The sequence below is a fragment of the Mustela lutreola genome, chromosome 8 (assembly GCF_030435805.1).
Source record: "Mustela lutreola isolate mMusLut2 chromosome 8, mMusLut2.pri, whole genome shotgun sequence".
Taxonomy (NCBI): Eukaryota; Metazoa; Chordata; class Mammalia; order Carnivora; family Mustelidae; genus Mustela; species Mustela lutreola.
The window spans coordinates 73,662,044-73,685,019 of record NC_081297.1 but is presented as its reverse complement, the minus strand read 5'-3'; the positions used below and the strand labels follow the sequence as shown (position 1 = coordinate 73,685,019).

The following is a 22,976-nucleotide window of genomic DNA, read 5'->3' as shown; positions in this document are numbered from 1 at the left end:
ATAGTGGGGAATAGAAAGGCACTAATTCTAGGGCCTGAGACTGATGAATGAGACTGATGAATGAGACTGATGAATTCTGTCTTTAGAGAATTTTGGAAAAGATGTTTACGTTAAGTTACATTTTTTTTCCTGATCATTTTAGTTTTTCTATACTATCTTTCTTCTTGGTGCTATTATAATGATCAATCATTTTTATGATATTTAATTACAGTACTTCCAGACCCCAAATTTGGTGCAAGTTTTCTCTACTCCCATTTTTGTCTCCAACCACAATTTATTTTCTGCACTGGGATTCTGTCTTTAAATTGCATACTCAGTTTTATGAGTAATATTATAAAGCAGTGTTTGAAAACAGTTTGTGGTCTGCTATTTGGTTTTGTTTGAAAAAAAAAAAATCAACTTTCTTTAGATGAGGCATGTTCTCTCTGGTTCTACACACTTCTCCCAACTGGCCACGTTTTACTTTACTTGCCTGGTCCGCAAATCTCTATAGTTCTTACCTGTGCAAAAATAGAAAAGAAGGAGATTCAATGAGGAAAATAACTTCAGTATTTTATATTGAAATTTAATATTTGAGTCAAAGTGGTGATAACTGAAAAGGGACAAACAGTTTGGGGTATAGGAGTGCAGTTTCCTGTCTGTCCAGCCATCTGTTTGGGGACTGACAAACAGGATGACTAATAATTTCATGCAGATATGCTTGCTCTTGTTCACAATACTCAATTGTTCATTGTTTTGTCATGTTCTAAAGAAGACAGTGAAATTTATCTTAAGTGGTCCCAGTGCTTTAGTTTTCTTATGGAATTCTCAAACCTCATGGTAAATTTTTTGCCATGTACACCCTTGGTTATACTGTATGGAATTATATATGGCAAGATGTATGGAGGGGAAGGGGACGATATTTTTGAAATGATAATGTAGGCCTAATTCAAGCAATGTGTATAGATTAATTTCTTGTACATTATGAGTGAACGCAACTTTTTTTCTGATAGCAACTGTGTTTTTGTATGGCAGAGAAAAGCAAGTTAGCAAGTGGTTTTGCCAGCAGTATGTCTGGCGATATGACATTTGGTGGCACTGCTTCAAATCGAAATGACATTGGTAGGGGTCCATCTGGCCAAAGTGGATTTGATGTGAATGCAGTAAATGGATTGGGTGGCTCGAAATCTGCTGCCAGTGAAACAGGTATTCTAAGTTGTTTTTTAGTTTCTGCTTTTGACAGAAAAAAAAAATCAATTAGCAAAGCAGGGAAGGTAGTGTTATTTTGACCTAATTCAGTGTTAGAGAGAATGATTTTTAAATTATGTTTGATTCTTAAAGAAGCTGTGTTATCTTCAACAGAAATCAGCAATTTAAACATTTTAGTGAAGAGGCAGTTAGATTTAATTGTGAAGGATTTTGGACCTGGAAGAAAGAGACCCAGTTTCTATCCCCAGTCTTTCCTGCTTACCTTCTGTGGACTTTGGGAAAGGCATATAAACTCTCTTGTTTCCAAGTTTTGTTATAAAGAACAGGAGAATTTGGGTCTCATGTTTCTGTACTTCCGTGGTGTTAACTTTTTTAAGTCTCATTACTCATATTTCAACTAGTGTTCTTAAAGAAGAACGTCGGAAAAAAACCCCACAAATTTACAAAAGTATGGGTAAATAGCATTCTATATTTAGCAATTAAAGTCAGTGAAGAGGTTAGGGTCAATAAAATATATAAATCTTTGCATTTTTGTGTCAGAGCAATTTATCTTAAAAGGTGTGGATATTGGTGGAAAGAGGAAGAACAGAAAGGAGTTTGTTGGTAAATCCATTGGGCTTTGGCTGTCATATCAGTGGCTCAGGAATTCTGATCAAGACTCTGTAATGAAACAATACAAATAATTAATCATTTACATCCTTTGGGTTTTTGTTTGTTTTGTTTTTTGCTTTTGAAAACAGTTGAATTTTACATTTGCCTTTTGATTTTGGATTTGGTGGTAGAAAGAGGGATGAATTTGAATTTGGTCTTGGTAATTCTGGTTCATGTGGAATGGGTATCAGTAGTCTCGAACAAAAAGACTTTGGTGAGAATGAAATAGAGAACATTGGAAAGTCAAGTTCCAGTGGTCTAATTATTGCTATTTAGATTTTGTGCATGAAGGATAGAGTCATAAGTTGTATTTAATTATTACCTGGTAACAATCTTTTGTCTTTTCTTTTTTAATTTTATCAGATAATACCAACCCAAAAAGTAGGGCTGGATTTAGTAGCAGTATCTCTGGAAATTTGGGATTTGGTTTGGGGGCATCTGATCAGAAGGGATTGGGCATTGGTAGAGCTGACCGGAGTGAAATAAGCAGCAGAGGATCTGCCGGGGGTGAATCAATCGATTTTGGATTTGATGTCCATAGCCCAGGTATTCCAATTAAGACTCATCCCAGAAAATTTGAAATTAATTAAAGTAACTAATTGGTTAAAATAGATTTTAAAAATATTTAATAATAAACTTACTAATTAAGATTAATTTTTAATATTATTTTAATTTTTCTGTCAGTTGGAACTGGGTCTTTGGGTTGGGAACTTGGAAAACAGAAGGACAATGCTGCATTTGGTTTTGGAGCTTCTGGTTCAAGTTCATTTGGTGACAGTGACATTAATGGCAAAATAAAAATTGAAGGAAAGCTAACGAATAGTTCTGGAGGACCCATTCCCAATGATCTAGGTATTGATATCTCATTTCTTATGTATAAACATTTCTGAATCATGAAATGTTTTCAGTATGCACTGTGACATCATTTTATGTTCTGCAGGTGATACCAGTTTGAGAAATCGGAATACATTTGCTGGTGACAGCTCTGGAAAATCAGAAATCAATGTAGGGGTTTCTGGTCAACAGGGCTTTGGAATCAATGAAATTGGAGGGACTAGAATGAGAGGCAGTGGATCTGCTGGGGCTGGATTCAAAGACTTTGGATCTGATGCTGGTAGCTCAGGTATTCCACTCAGTGTTCCTAAGAAATCTTATTGAGTTTTGAATATTTAGTATTTTATTTGATAATATTTTGAATTTTCTGTTAGTGGGAAGGCCTAGGTCTTTTGATTTTGGACTTGAAAGAAAGATGTTTGGAACTGAATTTGATTTTGAAGATTCTAGTTCATATCACTGGGGTGACAGTGGTGATAATGGTATTAAATGTTCCAGTGAATTTAGTTCCAGTGGTTTAGGTCTTGATGTTTAATTTCTGTGCCTAAAAAGCATTTGAATCATAAAATTTATTGGAATATGTTCTGATGACAATCATTTTACATTCTGCAGGCAATATCAGTGCAAGAATTGGGGATAATTTTGTTGATGGGATATCAGAAAATTTGAGTTATGGTTTTGAGAAATTTGGTCAAAAGGAATTTGAAAGCAGTGGATCTTATCAGAGTGATAAGAGCAGCAGGGAATCTGATGCCAGTGGCTCAGGTAGTCTAATTTTGGACTCTGCTTAAGGTGAAATCTAAATTGATTTCAGGCTTTCATCTGTTGTCATGCTAACATTTTTATTTCTCTGTTAGTGGAAAAGTCCTCATCGTTTGATTTGAGACATGGAGAAAGGAAACGTGAAGCTAAATTTGATTTTGGAGATTCTGGTTCAAATCGATTTGATGACACTGGCCTTAGTAAAAATGTAATAAAAGGTACTAGATAATCTACTTTTAGTGGTATGGATGTTGCTAGTTAATTTTTTGCTTAAATTTCTCAATTATAAAATATATCAAATGTTTCCTATTGACATACTTTTAATATTCTGGTAGAAGTACCAGTGGAAGAGGTGGTGGTGAGCATGCTGGTGGTAATTTTGAAAATTCAGGGGGTGCCTGGGTGATTCAGTTGGTTAAGTGTCTGTGTTTAGCTCAGGTCATGATCTCAGGGTCCTGGGATTGAGTCCCATGTCAGGCTCTCTGCTCAGTGGGGAGTCTGCCTCTCCTACCCTCTTCCACTCTCTCTCAAATAAATAAGTAAAATCTTTAAAAATTTTTCAAAATTCAGGATTTGGTACTTAGTTAAAGAAAGTTGGAGGTAGGGGATTGATGGAATGAGCAGCAGCATGTATATTGTCCGTGGATCCATGAATCTCAGGTCCAATCCCATAACTCAGGCATTCTACTAACCTAGAATCTTGCTGAAATTGAAATGGGTTTAAATTTTTTTTATCATTTTTAAAAATAACATTTAAATTTTCCATTAGAGGGAAGGAGTTTGTTTTCTAATTATGAAAATGAAGAAAGGAAGGGTGAAACTCAGTTTGGTTTTTGAGATTCTGGTTCAAATCCAGTAGCCATAGTGGTAAAGACTTTGATGGAAATAGAGTAGGTGGTCCTGGAGGCTCTAGCTCCAGTGTTCTAGGTATTGGTGGTTAATTTCTGTGCCTAGAAAAATTCTGAATCATAGTATGCATGAAAAATAATTCTCATGACGATCATTTTGCTCAAGTGTAAGAAATGGGTATGGTTATTCTGGTTGGTATCTCTGAAGATTCAGGATCTAATATGGGGTCATCTGATCAGCAGGGATTTTAAATCAATCGAATTGGTGGGAATGGAAAGAGGCAATGGATTTGTGGGGACTAGATACTTTAGTCTTGGATCTGACGTCAGCAGCTCAGGCAGCTTAACCTGGACTCTATTCCCAAGAAATCCAATTTAATTTCTTCCTTCTTTATTTCTTTTAATCACATCTTGATTTTCCATTAGGAGAAAACACTTGGTCTTCTGGTTCTGGAAGTGGTGAAGGAAGGAAGGGTACAGCTGGACTTGGTGGTGTTGCTTCTGGACCAAACGAATTTGGTGAAACTGGCCGTGGTGGTACAGGTATCTGTGATACTGGAAAGGATATTACTGAGTCTGGTTTTCACGGCTTGAGAATTGAGATTTATATCTGATGATTAGAAAGTCAGGATTCTGAAATACATGATAAAATAGCAGTGAAAATCACAATCATTTGTAATGATACGAAAAGCAAGCCAAAATTGTTAAATGATAAACTGTATGTAGATGTGATTAGGGAAAAGTCATTTAATATTGCGTGGCATAGAATGTAGAATGAATTTTGTGGCTGTGATTATACTGATGTGGAGTTATTTTTGTTGCCTTTATACAAAACTGATTTGGAGTTGCAGAAGCTGAAGAGGTGGTTAGAGTAGCCAATAATTTGTTGGGTTTGAGCTTTGTATTCTGGATCTGGTCTTGGTAGTTTAAAATTTTTTTGCAGGTTTATTTCTGATAAGAGTAAATGAGTTCCATCCCTTTTGAAAATCTCATAAATTTTAATATTTCTACTTAATGGAAACATTAGATTGAATAGTCTAGGAATTTGTGGTATGCATTGTTAAATAATACTTATTATGACATGGGAACTATTTTGGTGCGGCTAGCAGTATTAGAAAGTCTTGGGAGCCACTAGACTGGATGACCACAGAACTGGGTAGTAGGTTCACTTCTCGTGATATGGGTAATATGAAAAATGTTCAGGATTCACATTTAGAACTCAACTTTAGGATTGATACATTTTTAAAAGGCAAGTCTAATTAGCAGGAGATACATGGTAGTGTAGTAATGTTGGCTTCTGTCTAGATTGACTATTAGTGAATCTGTTCAAAAAAGGCTTGGTCACATAGAAATAATAATTCTATTTTAGGTTGTTCTTAATCTTTGGACATCAGTTTTGAGGTCAACACTGCAATGGAAATGAGAAATTTGAAATCACTCATTATTCATGCCACCAATTTTGTTTAAACCCAGTTGGTACAAATGGTTAATTAGGCACTGAATATTGAAGCCCCAGATCTGCTGTCATTAGCTCAGGTATTCAAATTTAGGATGTGTTCCTGAGAAATGTAGGCAGTAACTGCCTCTCATCTTTCTGTTTTGGAATGGTTACCAATTTGAAATTTTTCTGCTATTGGGATGGCAGCTTTTGACTGCTTTAATTTTTTGAATGAGACAGACATTTATTAATTAGTGTTCTTTCTGTTAGTATATCTAATGGCAGTGAACCTAGTGGCTTTGAAATTGCAAGTTCTTGATCTGTTGAGATTATTATCTCTTGATCTTAGACTTATTCAAAGGAACATTTCAGCTCAACTAGATGAGTGGTTTTCATATTTCCAGTTTTTGTGACTGTGGACTCCTTAGTTCCATTGACATCTAGAAATGGCACCTAGATATCCCAAATGTAAAGCAATTCAAAGTGGGAGTAAGTGTGGTGGAAACTGAGATAGGAGATGCTGGGTCCTGTTAATGCAAACCTTTCTCTTTCTCTTTTCCTGAATACATTTTAAGGCAATTGATCTGGAATAAATTAATTTGATGTCAGTTCATTTGGTGATGAGGCATTTAGTTTTATTTCTCCCACAGGTTGTTGAGTTGATAATATATATTTTTCTTATGCATTGTTCTAAGTCTGCTAGCATTAGCATTGTTGAACTTGGATCCATGGTTTATCCATCAGATTTTAAAAACTTTTCTTTTTTTATTTTATTTTATTAAAATTTTTTAAAATTTATTTTCAGCATAACAGTATTCATTGTTTTTGTACCACACCCAGTGCTCCATGCAGTCCGTGCCCTCTCTAATACCCACCACCTGGTTCCCCCAACCTCCCACCCTCCCCCCGCCCCTTCAAAACCCTCAGATTGTTTCAGAGTCCATAGTCTTTCATGGTTCACCTCCCCTTCCAATTTCCCCCAACTCCCTTCTCCTCCCTAACTCCTCTTGTCCTCCATGCTATTTGTTATGCTCCACAAATAAATGAAACCATATGATAATTGACTCTCTCTGCTTGACTTACTTCACTCAGCATAATCTCTTCCAGTCCCTTCCATGTTGCTACAGAAGTTGGGTATTCATCCTTTCTGATGAAATGTATACATTTATGAAAGAGCTTAACTATTTTGTATTAAAATAGGTGTTACAAGCTCCTCTGACAGCAGTACCTCTGGACCATTCAGTACTCCAGGTAATTTGCTTTGTGGCTTTCCGTATTTAAAATCTCTCTCTATATATGATGCATATGTGTGTATCTGTGTGTACGTATATCTCTATGTATAATTTTGAAGTTTAAATGTTTTGTGGATTATTGATTTACTAGCATGTGATATTGTTGTGTCTTTTCCATGTTGAACTGAGCTTCTAAATGCTTCTCTTTGAGTAATATGATTTAGATAACCAACTGTATATTTTAAACAACTCCATTAATACAATATATTAAATTATACTTTAAGGGAATCTAAATAAAGCATAATGCAACTTCTTCTTTATCATTTTAGATACATTATTTTAAAATGATTTTGTAAATAAACTAAGAATTCAATCTACTTCCACTTGACCTGGGATAAGACAGCCTTTAGCAAAGACAAGTCCCAAAATATAAAATAAATGGCATTGTAAAAAAAATGTTTAAATTCCATTAAAATATTGATTTTTGTTGTTGCTGCTATTTTATTCTGCTTGATTTTAGGCCTTGCTCTAAGATTTCATGTAAGTTTACTTAGTCACATAAAATGCTCAATGCTTTGTAAATAAACAACCACAGAAAAGTATCAAGTGATATGAATTTTCCTCTTTGACCAGGAGAATTGAGTTCTCTTTAATATAGATAATTGACTTATCAGCATCATATTGTAGACTGATTTAATACAAATCTACCTTGGACCTGTTTAGCTAATGGCTCCCAATAAAAGTATGCTAACAAATTTCTCCTTTTGAAGTTCAAAATATAGGTCTATGGGGGATGCCGCAAATGTTAGTAATTGTACGTAACCTAAAATGAGTAAGCTCACAATGATTTTTGAAAATACAATGACTAGTTGTTCAAGAAAAAATATGGATTTAAGAGATAATCATGTAAATGAACTTGGTAAATTATAGCTCTCACAAAATCAAATTATATATTCAGGATAAAGAAACCTATTGATGACCTTCAGAATCAGCTTCCAAGTTCCCATGTATAAGTTCAAATGTACTATATATTTTAAATCAATATATGTCAGAAAAAGAAAAAAGAAAAAAATTAATATGTGTCTTGAAATTTAAAGGGTGCCTGGGTGGCTGAGTGGATTAAGCCCCAAACTTTGGCTCAGGTCATGATCTCAGGGTCCTGGGATCAAGCCCTGCATCAGGATCTCTGCTCAGCAAGGAGCCTGCATCCTCCCTCTCTCTCTGTGCCTGCCTCTCTGCCTACCTGTGATCTTTGTCTGTCAAATAAATAAATAAATAAATAAATAAATAAATAAATCTAAGTAATCCATGCATTGTGTTAAATAGAAAAAGGATCCAATATTCCAGAAGCCATTCCGAAGTACTCAGAAGTGAGCCCAGTTATTGGTAAGTAAAAATGACTGGGATTTATATATATATATATATTTTATGTCCAAGCCAGCCAGTATCTAATGGAATTACAAATTAGCCAAAATTTGGAACTAGTTTTAAACATTTTCCCATCATCTATCTGTTTGATCATTGCACTTCTGAATGACACCAGATTTGTACTATTTTTCCTCAAAGGTACACATACACATGCCTGCACACACATATACACATGACACAGACACAGGAATACACATATGTGTACATGTGCAGATGCATGTACATAGAGAAATAATATTCTTTATACTTTTTTGCTATAAATGGTAATTCTCTTGTCAACATTAGAAAGACTATCTCTACAAGAAGAAAAAGAAGTAGGCAAACAGATCACAACTCTCTCTGTATATACCTTTGCCAGTAGAGACAATTTCCCTTTTCCATTGGAAACAAGGTGTTTTTATTCATGTTTTATTTAAGCCAGAATAGACACCATTATGTATTCCCAAGGATTCAAGTACTACTGTTAGTGTGTTTTTGCTATGTGTGAGAAAGAAAAATACTGATTTAATGTGGTGGCTGTGAGAACAAAACCTTTCTGTGGTGTTTTCTCTTGGTACATAAACATTTAAAAAATCAGAACTAGTAGCTACATTAATAGTTCCAAATAATTATGAATATTCTACTCTGAATATTTTGCAGGTGAAGCTACTACTTGGGGCAAAGGAATATATAAAGCTTTCAATGGCCGCATCTTTTCCTTTGAGTCTTCCTGCTCATACACTTTCTGCCATCACTGCGTTGAATCTGGAGGAGATTTCAATATTGAGATCAAACGAAAGAGTAATGGTGACTTTGAAAAAATAGCAGTTGAAATCGATAATAATGAGGTCTCTGTTTCTGGTGATCGCATTCTAGTTAATGAAGAAAGGTAAATGCCACAGAGTTATGGATAAATGTTATAGAAGCACTTGGAGTAACCAGAGCAAAAAGAAAAAAGGTCGAATAGTGAAAGATGGTACTCTTTTCCTATTTTGGTTCTCATATTGGATTTTATAATAATCTCTTGGACAGGAGTCTGATAGATTTTGTTTAGTGTAGGATTGTAAAATACTATATTTATTCCTATAACAAGGTGGAGATAAGAAGAGTAGCTCTGTTGTTTGACTATTTTGAGTATCTAGATTTGGGGCAACGTGCATATTCGATCAATCTGCTAATAGAATATCTTAGTTTTCATTCGTATGTCTATCATTAAATATAAATATGGGATTTTCATTAGACTGAAACTTAGGCCATTGTTTTTAGAAGTAGCAATTCATATTTGGAAGAGATGCCATATTTGAATATTTTCCAGGATAAAAAGTTGAGGCGTGATATTCTACTTGTGAACATTTCAAATTATTTGATCATTTATTTCTTATACAGAACGGATTTCTTCTTTTTTATTTCTCCAAAGCCCCAAGGATTTAGTCATTGTTCTTTAAAAGTCTTTCAAATATTGGAAAAACAAAACCATTGTGTTTTAATATATTTTTTAAAGATTTTATTCATCTATCAGAGATAGAGAGAAAGAAACAATGAGAGAGGGAACACAAGCAGGGGGAGTGGGAGAGAAAGAAGCAGACTTTCCACAGATCAGGGAGCCCGATGCAGGGCTCAATCCCAGAACCGTGGGATCACAACCCAAGCTGAAGGCAGATATTTAACAACTGAACCACCCAGGGGCCTTAAGCTTTAATATTTATTAGCCAGTATTATATTTATGACACTAAATATAGAACATAAATTATTTAAAAAGTTATAATACTATTTTTACCATTATATGTACTTGTATTTTATACTTTTCAGAGTGCAGATACCATATGACAATAAACTGATACATATTAAAAAATATGGAGAACATTATGTCCTGAAAAGTCGTAGAGGAATCCTGTCTTTGATGTGGGGCAAAAATAAACTCTCAGTAAGTCTGGGTCTGATTTTCTTACATTCCTGTGCTTTTTCTTCTTTGTTTTCAGTTATAAAACATTACATTGTAAGGAAAATAAGAGTTAAGGTTTATTGAAAAATCCCCACATTATGCATTGTACTAAGCATTATCTTATTTATAATTTAAAATACCTTGAAATACATCCTATTATTAATCTTGTTTTGTAGGTGATGGAACTCAGGAAATTCAGGCTAATACAAGCTAAATAATCCATCCAAGGACACACAGTTAGTAAGAGGTAGAGTCAGGATCTTTCCAACTTCTAGATCCAGGTCCTCTAAAAGAGGCTTGCTGGTACATGCCTATGTACCCAGCTTAGGTAGAATTGAATATGAAGAGACACCATCATTTGGTTTGGGCAAACTTTGTCTTGAGGTATTTTTAATATTTTATAAACATGTACATGTTATTTTTTTTTAAAGCTTACTCTTCACAAGCAATATCCAACTTGTGGTCTTTGTGGTAACTTCAACAGCACTCCAGGTGAGATTTCAGTGCATTGTGTCTAAGAAAATTGCTTCCTGAAAGAAGATTATAAAATGATTGCTCATATTTTAATAAACCTAACAATAATTTGCATTTGTCTAAAGAATAAGAAATTGTTAAAGTAAAAAATTATGTAGTCAATTTAGTTATATTTAGCTTGAAAATAACATGTATTTGCATAGTGAATATCTTGTACTAAGCACTGTTTTCTTTTTAAGGAGACAACATCAATGAGCACATTGCCAGTAGTAAAATTCCTGGAGATTGTCCCAAAGCTTTTAGTAAAAGCTATGAGATTTGTGAAGATGGTGTAGAGGTGAGAGATTTATATTTCACCTAGTAGCAAATTTCAGCACTGTTCTCCTTGGTTTGTTTGTTTGTTTCCTTATGTTATGTTGGTTTACCATACAGTACCTCATTATTTTTTTTGAGATTTTATTTATTTATTTGACAGAGATCACAAGGAGGCAGAGAGGCAGGCAGAGAGAGAGAGGGAGGTAGGCAGGCTCCCTACTGAGCAGAGAGCCCGATGTGGGGCTTGATCCTAGGACCCTGAGATCATGACTCTAGCTGAAAGCAGACGCTTAATGACTGAGCCACCCAGGCACCCCCACATCATTTGTTTTCGATGTAGTGTTCCATGATTCATTGTTTGCGTGTAATACCCAGAGAACACTCACGAAGGAAATTAAAGAAGACACAAAAGATGGAAAAACTTTCTATGCTCATGGATCAGAAGAATAAACATTGTCAAAATGTCTGTGCTTCCCAGAGCAATCTATACTTTCAGTGCCATCCCAATCAAAATTCCCCCAGCATTTTTCAAAGTGCTGGAACAAACAATCCTAAAATTTGTATAGAACCAGAAGTTGTATAGCATATGAGAAAGTTGTATAGCAGGTTGCTCAAAAATATTAACTCAGTGACTATATAAATTTATGTTAAAGCTAATGCATATTTAGTAAGGACCTACTATGTGCAAGACACTATGTTAAACCAAGAGGATACAAGATTCTATTTTTGTCCTAAAGGAACCTATAATCTAGTGATAAACATACACAAAAATAACAGACAAAAAAGCAATCTTTGAAGATTTTATTTTGCTTAATCTTATACCTTACTTAGAAAATGTTATCAGCTATCTTAGGAGTTAATTGGTCCAAATTGTTCAGAGAGTTAATTGGTCCAGATTGTTCATTTGCTTGACAGTGGTTTTTTTATATTTCTCTGCACAAACATATGTACAATTACGTGGTAGTTAAAATATGTTGAAATTTGAAATTTGTATTTTCCATAATGTGTGTATTTACCTCCTTACTTCCTTACCAACATGAAACAAATACATTGTTTCCAGAGCTAACTCCCATGGCCCCCAACAACCCCCACCCAGAAAGCCCACAGTGACTCTATTTCACTGTCTGTTTGCTCACCAAATATGATAAGACTAATAGACCAAGCACCCGTTTCCCTTCTGTCTTTTATGGTATCAGTCATTTATCATCCCACTCTCTGGCACTGACAATAGCTCTTTTTTCTCACCCCTTTTATTTTCTCAAGTTGTAAATTTCATGTCACATTTGGAGAAATTTTGGATGAGTATAGGTACAACCATTGCTGAAGTTGTTATATAGCAATCCAAAATGCCAGAGGTGAAGGATTCTTTTAGGAGTCACTGTGCTAACTCTACTTCAAAACTCTCCATTTTGAACAGCATTCAGCAACTTTCCCTGCCATTCTACAGATTATCATGCAAAACCAAATACTTCTGAATTTTATCTCTTCCTAAATGTTTATTGATTGTCATTTTATTCTTATGTTTTAATAAAACTTCACACTTTATTTTGTAGTACTGTGACAAAATTATTGGGACTTACTTTGAGAAATGTAGAAAGGTCGCCGCTTTTTCCGATGACTACAGAATGATTTGCGTTAATGACTACTGCCAAAATCCAGGCAAAAATTCTACATGTGACACTTACTCAGAGTTGTCCCGCCTCTGTGCCTCAGATGGTCCCGGCATCTACGAATCCTGGCGAGATGATTCTGATGTGACTTGTGGTAGGTTTTAAATTTTATTGCAGATTCCAAGCCAGAAAGTTTCTATAGCACTTTAAAGTTGAGCTATATTTCAAAGTAATGTTCTTGAATGATTGTAAGCCCTAAAAGGGATCTTAGATATGATGGAGTCTCATCTCTCCCAGGTACTTACTGTTTTGGTGAAGTGACTTGCCATAAATGACAGTCTCTTGTGATAAGATCTCAATTAGGAACTTTCTAGTCTATAATTTGTAAAAGTAACTGGGAAAAATGAGAAATTCTGCAAAAACTGAAAAAAAGTAACTGGAAAAGTTATCAAAAGTATGTTGATTAGTACTGTGATTTTCTTTCAAAAAATTAGTAAAACATAGATGTGAATTTCACACAAATATAAAAGTACTTTCAACTCATGCTTAGCTCAATCCTTTTAAGTTAAAAAACAAGTAGATCAGTTTCAAAGTAAGATGAGATGTTATTACATATATAATATACATTTCTTCCTAATTTCCATCTTCATTTTTTAATTTTTTCTACACATTAAATATTGTAGCACAAAATAATGCATGAGAAATTGGCACACAATTTAATTGTACTGAATAATTTTAAAGACTGACTCATGTCTAGAAAATTAGACTCAAAGAATCCCAGTTGAAAGATCCCCATTAGAATATTATGTATTTATCACATTAAATTCCCTCTCATTCCCATGTATACATATTTCTATATTTCTCCAGGAAAACCTAGATGCCCAGAAAAACATATCTACAAAGAATGCGGTCCCTCAAATCCTGCAACTTGTTCTAATGTGGCTCCTTTTCAAGATAGTGAATGTGTGAATGGCTGCTTCTGCCCAGAAGGTAACATACCCTGTGAGACTTTTTATACTAAAACGACTGAAAAAGTGACTCAAGAATGGTGGGTCTTATTTCTAACCAGATATTTAATGAAATCACCTATTCATAATCCATCCTAGCAAACTGCAGAAGAGAAGTAGAGAGACTTACAAAGTTAATCTGTATGTCTATTTCTATAGGGCCACGGTACTCCACAAATGATCCCCTAGTCCTCTACTGGGCTCCTTAGGAATGTTCCATGGCTCCAAAAATTTCAAACTACGGTTAATTGCTAAATGGAACTTACCATTTTAAGTGCATGTTTACACTTGAAAGAACTAGCTCAAGAGTGATTTCACCGTTCACTGCTTGAGAATTTGCTGATGTTTATATAATTCTTGTACAATGTATTTTTCCTAGGTTATCTATTGGATGATATTGGAGAAAAAGGGGGATGTATATTAAAGACTGAATGTCCCTGTAGCTTACATGGAAAGATCTATAAGTCAGGGGAGGTCCGAAGAGGTCCTTGTGGTTCTCAGTGGTATGTGCATGCTTTTTGTCCACATTTTGTTAATAGTGAAATAATACTAATATTTTAATCTAATTTGAAATAATTCTAGGTCCACCCTTAAAATAAACTTTTTGGAAATAAATACGGTATTTTCCATGTTGATAGATTGTTTTTCATTTTTTTTTTTTAAGGGAAAGTTTAGTGTGGTTTTTAAATAAAATATAATAATGAATCTTGGGACACTGAAAAAAATAAAATAAAATGGAAAAATAAGATTAAAAAATGTGTGAACTTTCATTGTATCTTTAAAAAGTAATGTTTTTCACTAACTGAAATAGTGTTTCAAAGAATAAACCAATTGGCGGTTGCAAATATAGAGCAAAGAATCAAAGAGTATGGTTACAACAATGAAACAATAATTATGCTAATTACCAAAAATATTTAGTAAAATGTATAATCAGAAACAGCCCACTACTTTTCAGATAATTTTTATATGTGACTATACCTGTGAAAATATATTTGATCTTTATTTATATCTTTGTATATATTTGTACATATATATTCAGGTTTATATATACGATGTTTATAGATATATTTAATAATAGTGTATTTCAATGTGCCAAAAATTAGTGTATATTATTTGAATTCAGGAACAATATGCTGATCAGAGAGAGTTCCTCATTCTTTATTATGACATTTCTCTGAAACTCTAAATTTCTGTGGAACTCCAAAGGACTTTTCTAAAAATGTACTATGCCTTTGTAGGGAAATAATTTGACTCAATGAAAACTAATCTATTATTTATACTATAGTATGTTCCTTATAAATGAGAAATGTTCCTGTTAGTGTGGCAGTAATATATTAGTAATAATTATGATAACAATAGCTATGATTTATTGAATATCTAGGACAGTGCAATCCTAGAGAAATATCATATTAGCTACAAATATGACCCAGATGTATAATTTAACATTTTTTAATTGATGTGTTTTTAAAAAGCAAAAAGGTAGTGGTGGAATCTAATTATAATTATGTATTTTATACATCCAAAGTGCAGAATTAGCATCTAGAAATGAAATTAGTATAAAAAGTTAATGATTTTATAATCTGTTTCTCAAATTAATGAGAGATTTTTACAATCTGTTTCTCAAATTAAGTCTTAAAAGTCTGTATTCTATCTTTATAGCAGAGCTCAATCTAGAACTGTCACATTTCAAGTAATGAATAGCTATATGTTTCTATACTGTATTGAACAGTGAGGGTCTACAATGTGGCATGTAGCAGGTGTTTTAGTACTAATAGTGGAATGTATTCCATTTAAACAAACCTCTGAAATCCAGTTTAGAAGTTTTTATATATTTAATGCAGGCAGAAGCTATTATTTTAGTCCATGGAATTCAAGTCCTTTAAAATGCCAGAATGCCACCATCAATGTGGCACTTGATCAGAGTTGAGATGTTGATTGGAGAATGAGGCTGGTCTAATAGGGGCTCCTGGATGGCTCAGTCAATAGACATGCGACTCTTAATCTTGGGGCTGTGAGTTTGAGCCCCATTTTGGGTGTAAAGATTACTTTAAAAAATTTCTTTTAAAAGATGGTCTAATAAACCTTAAGTAAATATCTTAATTTAAATTTTGATTTTTAACATTGGGGTATTTATTTTCCTCATGGAGAAAACACAATTGATGACCTTAACATAACTATTGCATTTTAACAGCACATGCCAGAATGCTAAGTGGTCTTGTACGGAAGCATTATGTCCTGGAAGATGTAAGGTGGAAGGAAATTCAGTCACCACCTTTGATGGTATTAAATACTACCATCCTGGAAACTGTCACTTCTTGGCCATCCACGTATGTAATAGCCTGGAATCCTTGAGAAAATTGATGCACACACACTGAGCCATTCAACCAATTTAAAACAGTCTTCACTTTAAGTTACTGTTTAAAAGAATAAATAGCAAGCAGCCCCTCAGTGATTGGTTACATATTTCAATGTCTGTTTTCTGTCACATACTGACATTGACAATTGGTACTCCCTGTACTCCTTAGAAGTTCCTTGTGAAACAAACAAAAAACCCCCAACATTTCCTTCACTATTAGTAACTTTATAAACATACTGGAAAAATAGTTCCTTTTTCTACTTTTCTTTGCTTGTGTTCACTAATGCTTCAGTTGTGATGATCTTTTTTGTTCCATGAAACACCTTCCTTTTTCATCATTATCCCTTTAAATTTACTTATAGTTTTTTTTAAAGATTTTATTTATTTATTTGACAGACAGAGATCACAAGTAGGCAGAGAGGCAGGCACAGAGAGAGGAAGGGAAGCAGACTCCCTGCTAAGCAGAGAGCCCGATAACAGGGCTCGATCCCAGGACCCCGGGATCATGACCTGAGCTGAAGACAGAGGCTTTAACCCACTGAGCCACTCTGGTTCCCCTAGTTATAGTTTTTATAATACAATATCACCAGTATGATAGAGGCTATCCTTACTTTTAAATTCTTTTCAGGACTAAAACTTTAAGTAACCTGTATTTCAATAAAGGGGGGTTCCATCTTGTCACTTTGTCTTCAGCTAGCACATTCCCTTGGAGGAGAAGACAAAAATAAAGATAAAAGAAAAAAAAATGATGACAATGAAAATCCACTAATCACAATATATTAATATAGTTTATGCAAGATACTTGGACCTTCCTCTGTAAAGCTTTTGGACAATTCTAGACTTATCATGGACTGAACCAAGTTTTATTTTCAGAGCAGACTGATTATATGTAGGAATTGTGCATGTTTAAAAAAAAAAAAGTGCCTTTAAATGAATCACACAGTAATAGTGTACCATCAAGGACATTTTGATAAATGTATCAATGAATTGCATTTTTTAACAGCATAAAGACTGGTCTGTTAGTGTTGAACTTCGTCCTTGTCCAAGTGGCCAGTCAGGAACGTGCTTAAATAGTGTTACACTCCTCTTAAATTCGGTAAGTAGTCAGCTTCCTAAAGTTTATCCAGAACAAAATTGAATAATTACTTCACAAATTCAGAAATTTTGTGGCTGAAGAGAGGCTTTACTGTGTGAATTGAAATCACAGAAAGAGTATGGGGAGGGTGGCTGGGTGATGGACACTGGGGAGGGTATGCGCTATGGTGAGTGCTGTGAGGTATGTGTAAGCCTCATGATTCACAGACCTGTACCCCTGGGGCAAATAATACATTATATGTTAATAAAAACAATTAATTAAAAAAAGAAATCACAAGAAGATTGTACAGAAAATTAGTAAAATCGCTGGAAGAGCTGAGTAGTTCTAAGGCTCCTTAAGTGTATAAAAATTATCATATACACACAACTGATGTGCTAATTATAGATAAACCTATGTGCTTATTAAATTATTAAACTCTGTTTAAGAAGAGTTTAAGGAGGCAATTATATTTGTTTAGAATTTCATGTATTTGGAATGGACACTGTAAATGGAAATAGAACTACAGGGGGAGGGAGGACACCAAGACTGGCCTTTGGCACTTAGAAGCCTTTTGACCTTTGGAAATGTTGAGTCACCTTCTTGGGTCTCAGTTTCTTCATCTACAGATTGGGGATGAAGATTCCTTTAGAGTCCTCCTCAAAGAATTGGTATAAGAAACAATGAAGCAACATATGAGGAGTGCTTCAAAAAATATTCTGTATTTTAGATATTTAAAACTAGTCCAATCAAATAAACATTTTTATGGCACAAAAACTTAGGTTTGTATATTGTATTAAAATGAATTAAAATTATAAATTAACATGAACTAACAATTGTTTTAAATATTAGCCTATTTCAGGTAACAAGTATGTATTCAGTAGGAATGGAACAATCACAAACAATGGGATTGAATATACAAATCAAAGTTATGATGATTCAGGTAAATTTAATAATACCATTTTAAAATAAGTGTAAGATGTATTCATTTGTTCGGTTTTTAGGGATATTAAATGTTTGGTTTTTTAACATATATTAAAGCATAAAACCATTTTAATAAGTCAGAAACTGTTCAATGTTTCAATTATTACTATTAAGGTAAATAATTATTTTAATAGGGGAAGTATATGTCTTCAAAGCATCTTCCTCATACCTTCAAGTAGAAACAAACTTTGGTGTAAAAATGCAAATACAAATTGCTCCTGCGATGCAGTTGTATGTTTCAGTGCCACCTAACAGTTTCACAGATACTGTAGGTAAGTCCTCTGGATATGTTTTTATTTCCAAGGCTCTACTGTGACCATTATTTCTTTTCATTTGGAATTGTCTCTCCATTAATGACATTAGATCATAATGAATTTTTACTTAATCTTCCCTTCACTATTTCAGTAAAACAGTTTCAACTGATAGTAAAGACAGCTTTATTTATTACAAAATCTGTTCCCAAATGATTTTCTGCAAATTTAAACATTTTAAGGTTCTTAAATTAAAGTTTCCTAAAGTGAGGTTTGACAATATCTGTTATACATAACTTTGCTAAGATAGGTTATGAAAGCTTTTACCTATAGATGAAAATATTATACATATACATCTTTTGAATATCAAGTTCCAATGCATGCAACATTACAATTTGTTTTTGCTGATTGATGACATGGTCATCTCTTTCATGGAGGTTTTCTGTCACAGAAATCAGCTTTTACATACTGTCATGGATGGCAAACAAAACAAGCAAAACAATGGGAAAGCTCATATTTAACTAATTTCAAACCGTCTGAGCTTTTGCACATGTCTTTACTCGAGAAGGTGAACTTATACATAGGTAAAAATGTAATTCATGGGTCAGAAGACTCTAGATAAGAAAGCATGTAGCCCTTCTCATGATTCAAGTCTGCACACTAATATTGACCAATGTGCAGTCATGAATGCCCTGCTTGTAAGCATGCTTCCCACCACCTTGTTAAAGGAGGTTATGTTACAGCAACACGCAGGAAAAACACCATATTTGTGGCAAATGGTGTTTCAGTGCTCCTGGAATTTGAATAAAATGTCTGGAGTGTCATGAAATTTTACTTATATGCATAAGACTTACAAAGATACACTCTCTGTTAGCTTCTCCGTGTTTTGATTTGAGTGCAGAACTGAATATGATGTGAGAATATGAATCTAAAAGCTGAGTAGGTGAGGAAATGTTAAAATTTGTTCTGTGCCCTCTACAGGACTCTGTGGTTCCTTCAACAACAAAGTAGAGGATGATTTAATGTCAAGTCAGAATATACTGGAGAAGACACCTCAGGCATTTGCTGATTCTTGGGAAATGATGCCCTGTCCTAAAGGAAAACCCACTTCCTGCATCAGTATAGAAAAAGGTATTGGTAATTGAACATCAAACTCTGTAATTAAATACTTGGTGCTAGGAATTGTGTACTTTCTCTGATATAATATGGGACTGTCAGATGATCCTGGTTTTTGCTAGTGTTTGTTGTATTCTCCCAGTTTTGCCAGGAACAGCAGAGAAGCAGTCTGGCTGGTTGAGGTGCAACTAGAAAACCCATCTTTCACTGGGAAAGGGGGATCAGCACAGTTGCCTTTTTCTATACCCATTCTTTTCCTCCTCAGTTTTCTCAGTCGAAGAGTAGGGTCAGAGGAAGTTTTACAGATCTTTAATGGAGGCATGGAAGTGATGATTGGTTGAAATCGTGAGACTCAGCCAAACTGCCAAGCTACTTAACAAGAAAGCTGTCACTCGATCTAGGTCTCCTAATTCTGCTATCATGTGTGTTAATTATACCAAACCCCAAGTATGGATCTTACGAAGAAACCTTTACATTTGTATGAATCAGCTCATGTTTTAGCTTACAAAAGACTTCCACAAATATTAGTTCAGTTTTTTCCCACAAACACTCATGAAGAGCATGGATGAGGTTAGCATCTCCACTAATGTAGATGTTGATAGTGGAGTCCTGATGGAGTGTGCTTAGTAAGGGTTAAAGATGAAATTGTAATGCAAGTATTTTTTAAAATTTATTTAATTAATATATTTTTATGGAAGTATCGTTGACATGTAACATGTTCAACATAGTGATTCCGCAAGTCTATACACTAAGTCATGCTCACTACAAGGGTAGCTACCATCTGTCACCATACAATGCTTTTACAGTACTGGGATTATATTGCCTATGCTAGACCTTTTATCATCATAACTTATTCATACCATAACTTGAAACCTGTGTCTGCCACTCCTCACCACTCATTTTGCCCATCTTGCCTCATCCCTTTCACCTCTGGCAACCACCAGTTTGTTCTCTGTATTTATGGGTCCGTTGCTGATAATCTACGTATTTTGAATCGAAGTCTTGTTCTGATTTCTTCCTTAGTATTGTTGATTTTAATAAAAACTTTGTCTTATCTTACTTCTTTTGTAAACAATGGGATGTATTGGAAAGTAAGTTAAAGTATGTTTATATGTTAATTAGTTATTTTTATTTTTTTTTGTAAAGATTTATTTGTTTGAGAGAGAGAGAGAGAGGAGAGGGAGGGAAGAGAAATCCAACCAGACTGCACACTGACATGGGGCTTGATCCCATGACCCTGAGATCACAACCTGAGCTAAACCAAGAATCAAAACCAAGAATCAGACGCTTAGTGCACTGTGCCACCCAAGCATCCCTAATTACTTTTTTTCTAAATTAATCTGCATATTTGAAAAAAGTCTGATCAGCTTTTAACATTTAAAAATTACAAGGCAATTCATTTTTAAAGTTTCATTTAACTTGTTTTGATTTATAGAATGAGTTGACAGTAGCCTTAGTATCAACACGGTAATACAATTTCTGGGTTTAGTTGTCATGTTATTTTGTTTTGCAGGTGTTGCAATGAAAATAATTAGAATGAGAATAGGTGAAAACACATGTATATCTCATAAGAAACCAAGCCAATTTATGTTAAGAGACTATATCAACACTTCTGAGAGCTATATAAATTAACAGTTTCAATTTTCAATGTTTTGTATTTAATAAAATAAAATACAGAAACCTAAGCTATGCCTTAAAAAGCTGTCAGTAGTGTTTACATAAAAAATGGTGATACCTAGTTACAAGTTTGTCAAAATTTTAGAAATAATTGGCCTCAATGTCCTTTTAATAGATTTAGTCAGCTTCCTTTTGCTTCCTGTTGACAGTTACTTTAGAAGCCAATCAATTGATAGTTAAAACAAATTAGCAGTCCTTGTTCTAGTCACTGGCATCATCTTTAAGTGTTTACAATTCACTGAGCAAAGAATTTTCTACTTGGGTTATTTTTGTGAATTTTATTTTCTGTTCATTTAACAAATTAATAAAGAAAAACTAGTTACTTGCAAACCAACCAAATATAAGTTCAGTCCTTAAAAAACAAAGTTAGTGTTTTTGAATGATTGATATGGGTGGCCCTAAAACTGACAAGACTACTGCAGCAACAGAGGCAAGGTGGTGCTGGTGTCACCATGATTTCATTTACCAACTTGCTACAATTCAGACTTAAAAATATATTTTAAATTAAAAAGTACCCATATAAATAATCTGGTTCCCTTAGTCCCATTTTTTGTAGAAATTGCCTTTCGCAAACAGGTTAACTGACTTGACACAGAAGTCTGCAGCTAATAAAGATTTTGCCTCTTATTCCAGTAATAGGATGAGTAAGTCATGAGGATGAAAGGAACAGCATGAGGAATATAGTCAGTGCATTAGAACAGCACAGTATGGAGACAGATGGTGGTTATACTTGTGGGGAGCACAACAGAATGTGTACAGTTGTCCAATCCCTGTGTTGTACACCTGAAAATAATGTAAACTGTGTGTCCACTATACTTCCATTGAAAAAAGAAAGAAAGATTGGGTGCCTGGATGGTGCAGTTGGTTCAGCATCAGACTCTTGATTTCAGCTCAGGTCATGATCTTAGGGTCATGAGATTGAGCCCACCAGTGCAGAGTCTGCTGATCTCTCTCCCTCCCTCCACCTGGCTCTCTGTCTCTCTTAATAAATAAATAAATAAATAAAATCTTTTAAAAAATAATAAAAATTTAAAAGGAAAGATTTGGGGGGGGCGCCTGGATGGCTCCGTCATTAAGCGTCTGCCTTCGGCTCAGATCTTGATCCCAGGGTTCTGGGATAGAGCCCCATCATCGGGCTCCCTGCTCAGTGGGAGGCCTGCTTCTCTCTCTCTCTCCCTTTCCCACTGCTTGTGTTCCCTCTCTCACTGTCTCTCTCTCTCTGTCAAATAAATAAATAAAATTTGTTAAAAAAAAGATTTTGTCTGTTTAAGGTGTTTCTTTTATCATGCTATTTTTATAAAGTATTGATCATAAATTAGATATGCTAAGCAGCACTTTAAAAACATAGTTATACTTATTCAATTAAAAATTTTGACTTTTTTTGTACTAATTTTGAGTGCATGAATTTTCTTCCAGAAAAATTTGCTGAAAAGCATTGTGGAATTTTTCTTGATTCAGACGGGCCTTTTGCTTCCTGCCATCCAGTTGTGAACGCTAAACCATATTATGAGGTATGTGAGTGTCTAAGATTAACGGTGCTTTTTGTGAAGTATTTAGATAGTATCAAAGAAGTCTGTAGGCGTTAAAAATTTTCAAATAACAGGCATTATCAGTAAATTAAGACATAGGTTTAAATTTAACATGGGATTCCACTAATTTATTTAGTTGTTAGATATACCAATTAAAAAAATGGTACTGGAAAATAACCCCAAATGAGAAAAATCTTGAATAAGTTTCTCTTTCCATCTTTTCTAAGTTCTTTGAAAACTCAATTAATAATTGATTTGATACTCTGCTTATTTTGAAAAGAAA

At 34.3% G+C, this 22,976-nt stretch overlaps 1 protein-coding gene across 1 annotated transcript in view; it reads left to right on the top strand.

Moving 5' to 3' along the window:
* Positions 1 to 1,061: 1,061 nt before the first annotated feature.
* Positions 1,062 to 22,976, top strand: part of LOC131839782 (mucin-19-like) — a 45,624-nt gene continuing 23,709 nt past the window's right edge. Inside the window, exons 1-20 of the mRNA XM_059187504.1 lie at positions 1,062 to 1,185; positions 2,203 to 2,385; positions 2,780 to 2,962; positions 3,286 to 3,438; positions 3,531 to 3,653; positions 6,922 to 6,972; positions 8,280 to 8,339; positions 9,021 to 9,249; positions 10,170 to 10,284; positions 10,734 to 10,794; positions 11,016 to 11,113; positions 12,645 to 12,855; positions 13,569 to 13,691; positions 14,088 to 14,211; positions 15,900 to 16,035; positions 17,068 to 17,160; positions 17,989 to 18,079; positions 18,255 to 18,392; positions 19,353 to 19,502; positions 22,581 to 22,675. Coding sequence (XP_059043487.1) covers positions 1,062 to 1,185; positions 2,203 to 2,385; positions 2,780 to 2,962; positions 3,286 to 3,438; positions 3,531 to 3,653; positions 6,922 to 6,972; positions 8,280 to 8,339; positions 9,021 to 9,249; positions 10,170 to 10,284; positions 10,734 to 10,794; positions 11,016 to 11,113; positions 12,645 to 12,855; positions 13,569 to 13,691; positions 14,088 to 14,211; positions 15,900 to 16,035; positions 17,068 to 17,160; positions 17,989 to 18,079; positions 18,255 to 18,392; positions 19,353 to 19,502; positions 22,581 to 22,675 — 2,541 coding nt within the window. The remainder of the gene's footprint in view (positions 1,186 to 2,202; positions 2,386 to 2,779; positions 2,963 to 3,285; positions 3,439 to 3,530; positions 3,654 to 6,921; positions 6,973 to 8,279; positions 8,340 to 9,020; positions 9,250 to 10,169; positions 10,285 to 10,733; positions 10,795 to 11,015; positions 11,114 to 12,644; positions 12,856 to 13,568; positions 13,692 to 14,087; positions 14,212 to 15,899; positions 16,036 to 17,067; positions 17,161 to 17,988; positions 18,080 to 18,254; positions 18,393 to 19,352; positions 19,503 to 22,580; positions 22,676 to 22,976) is intronic.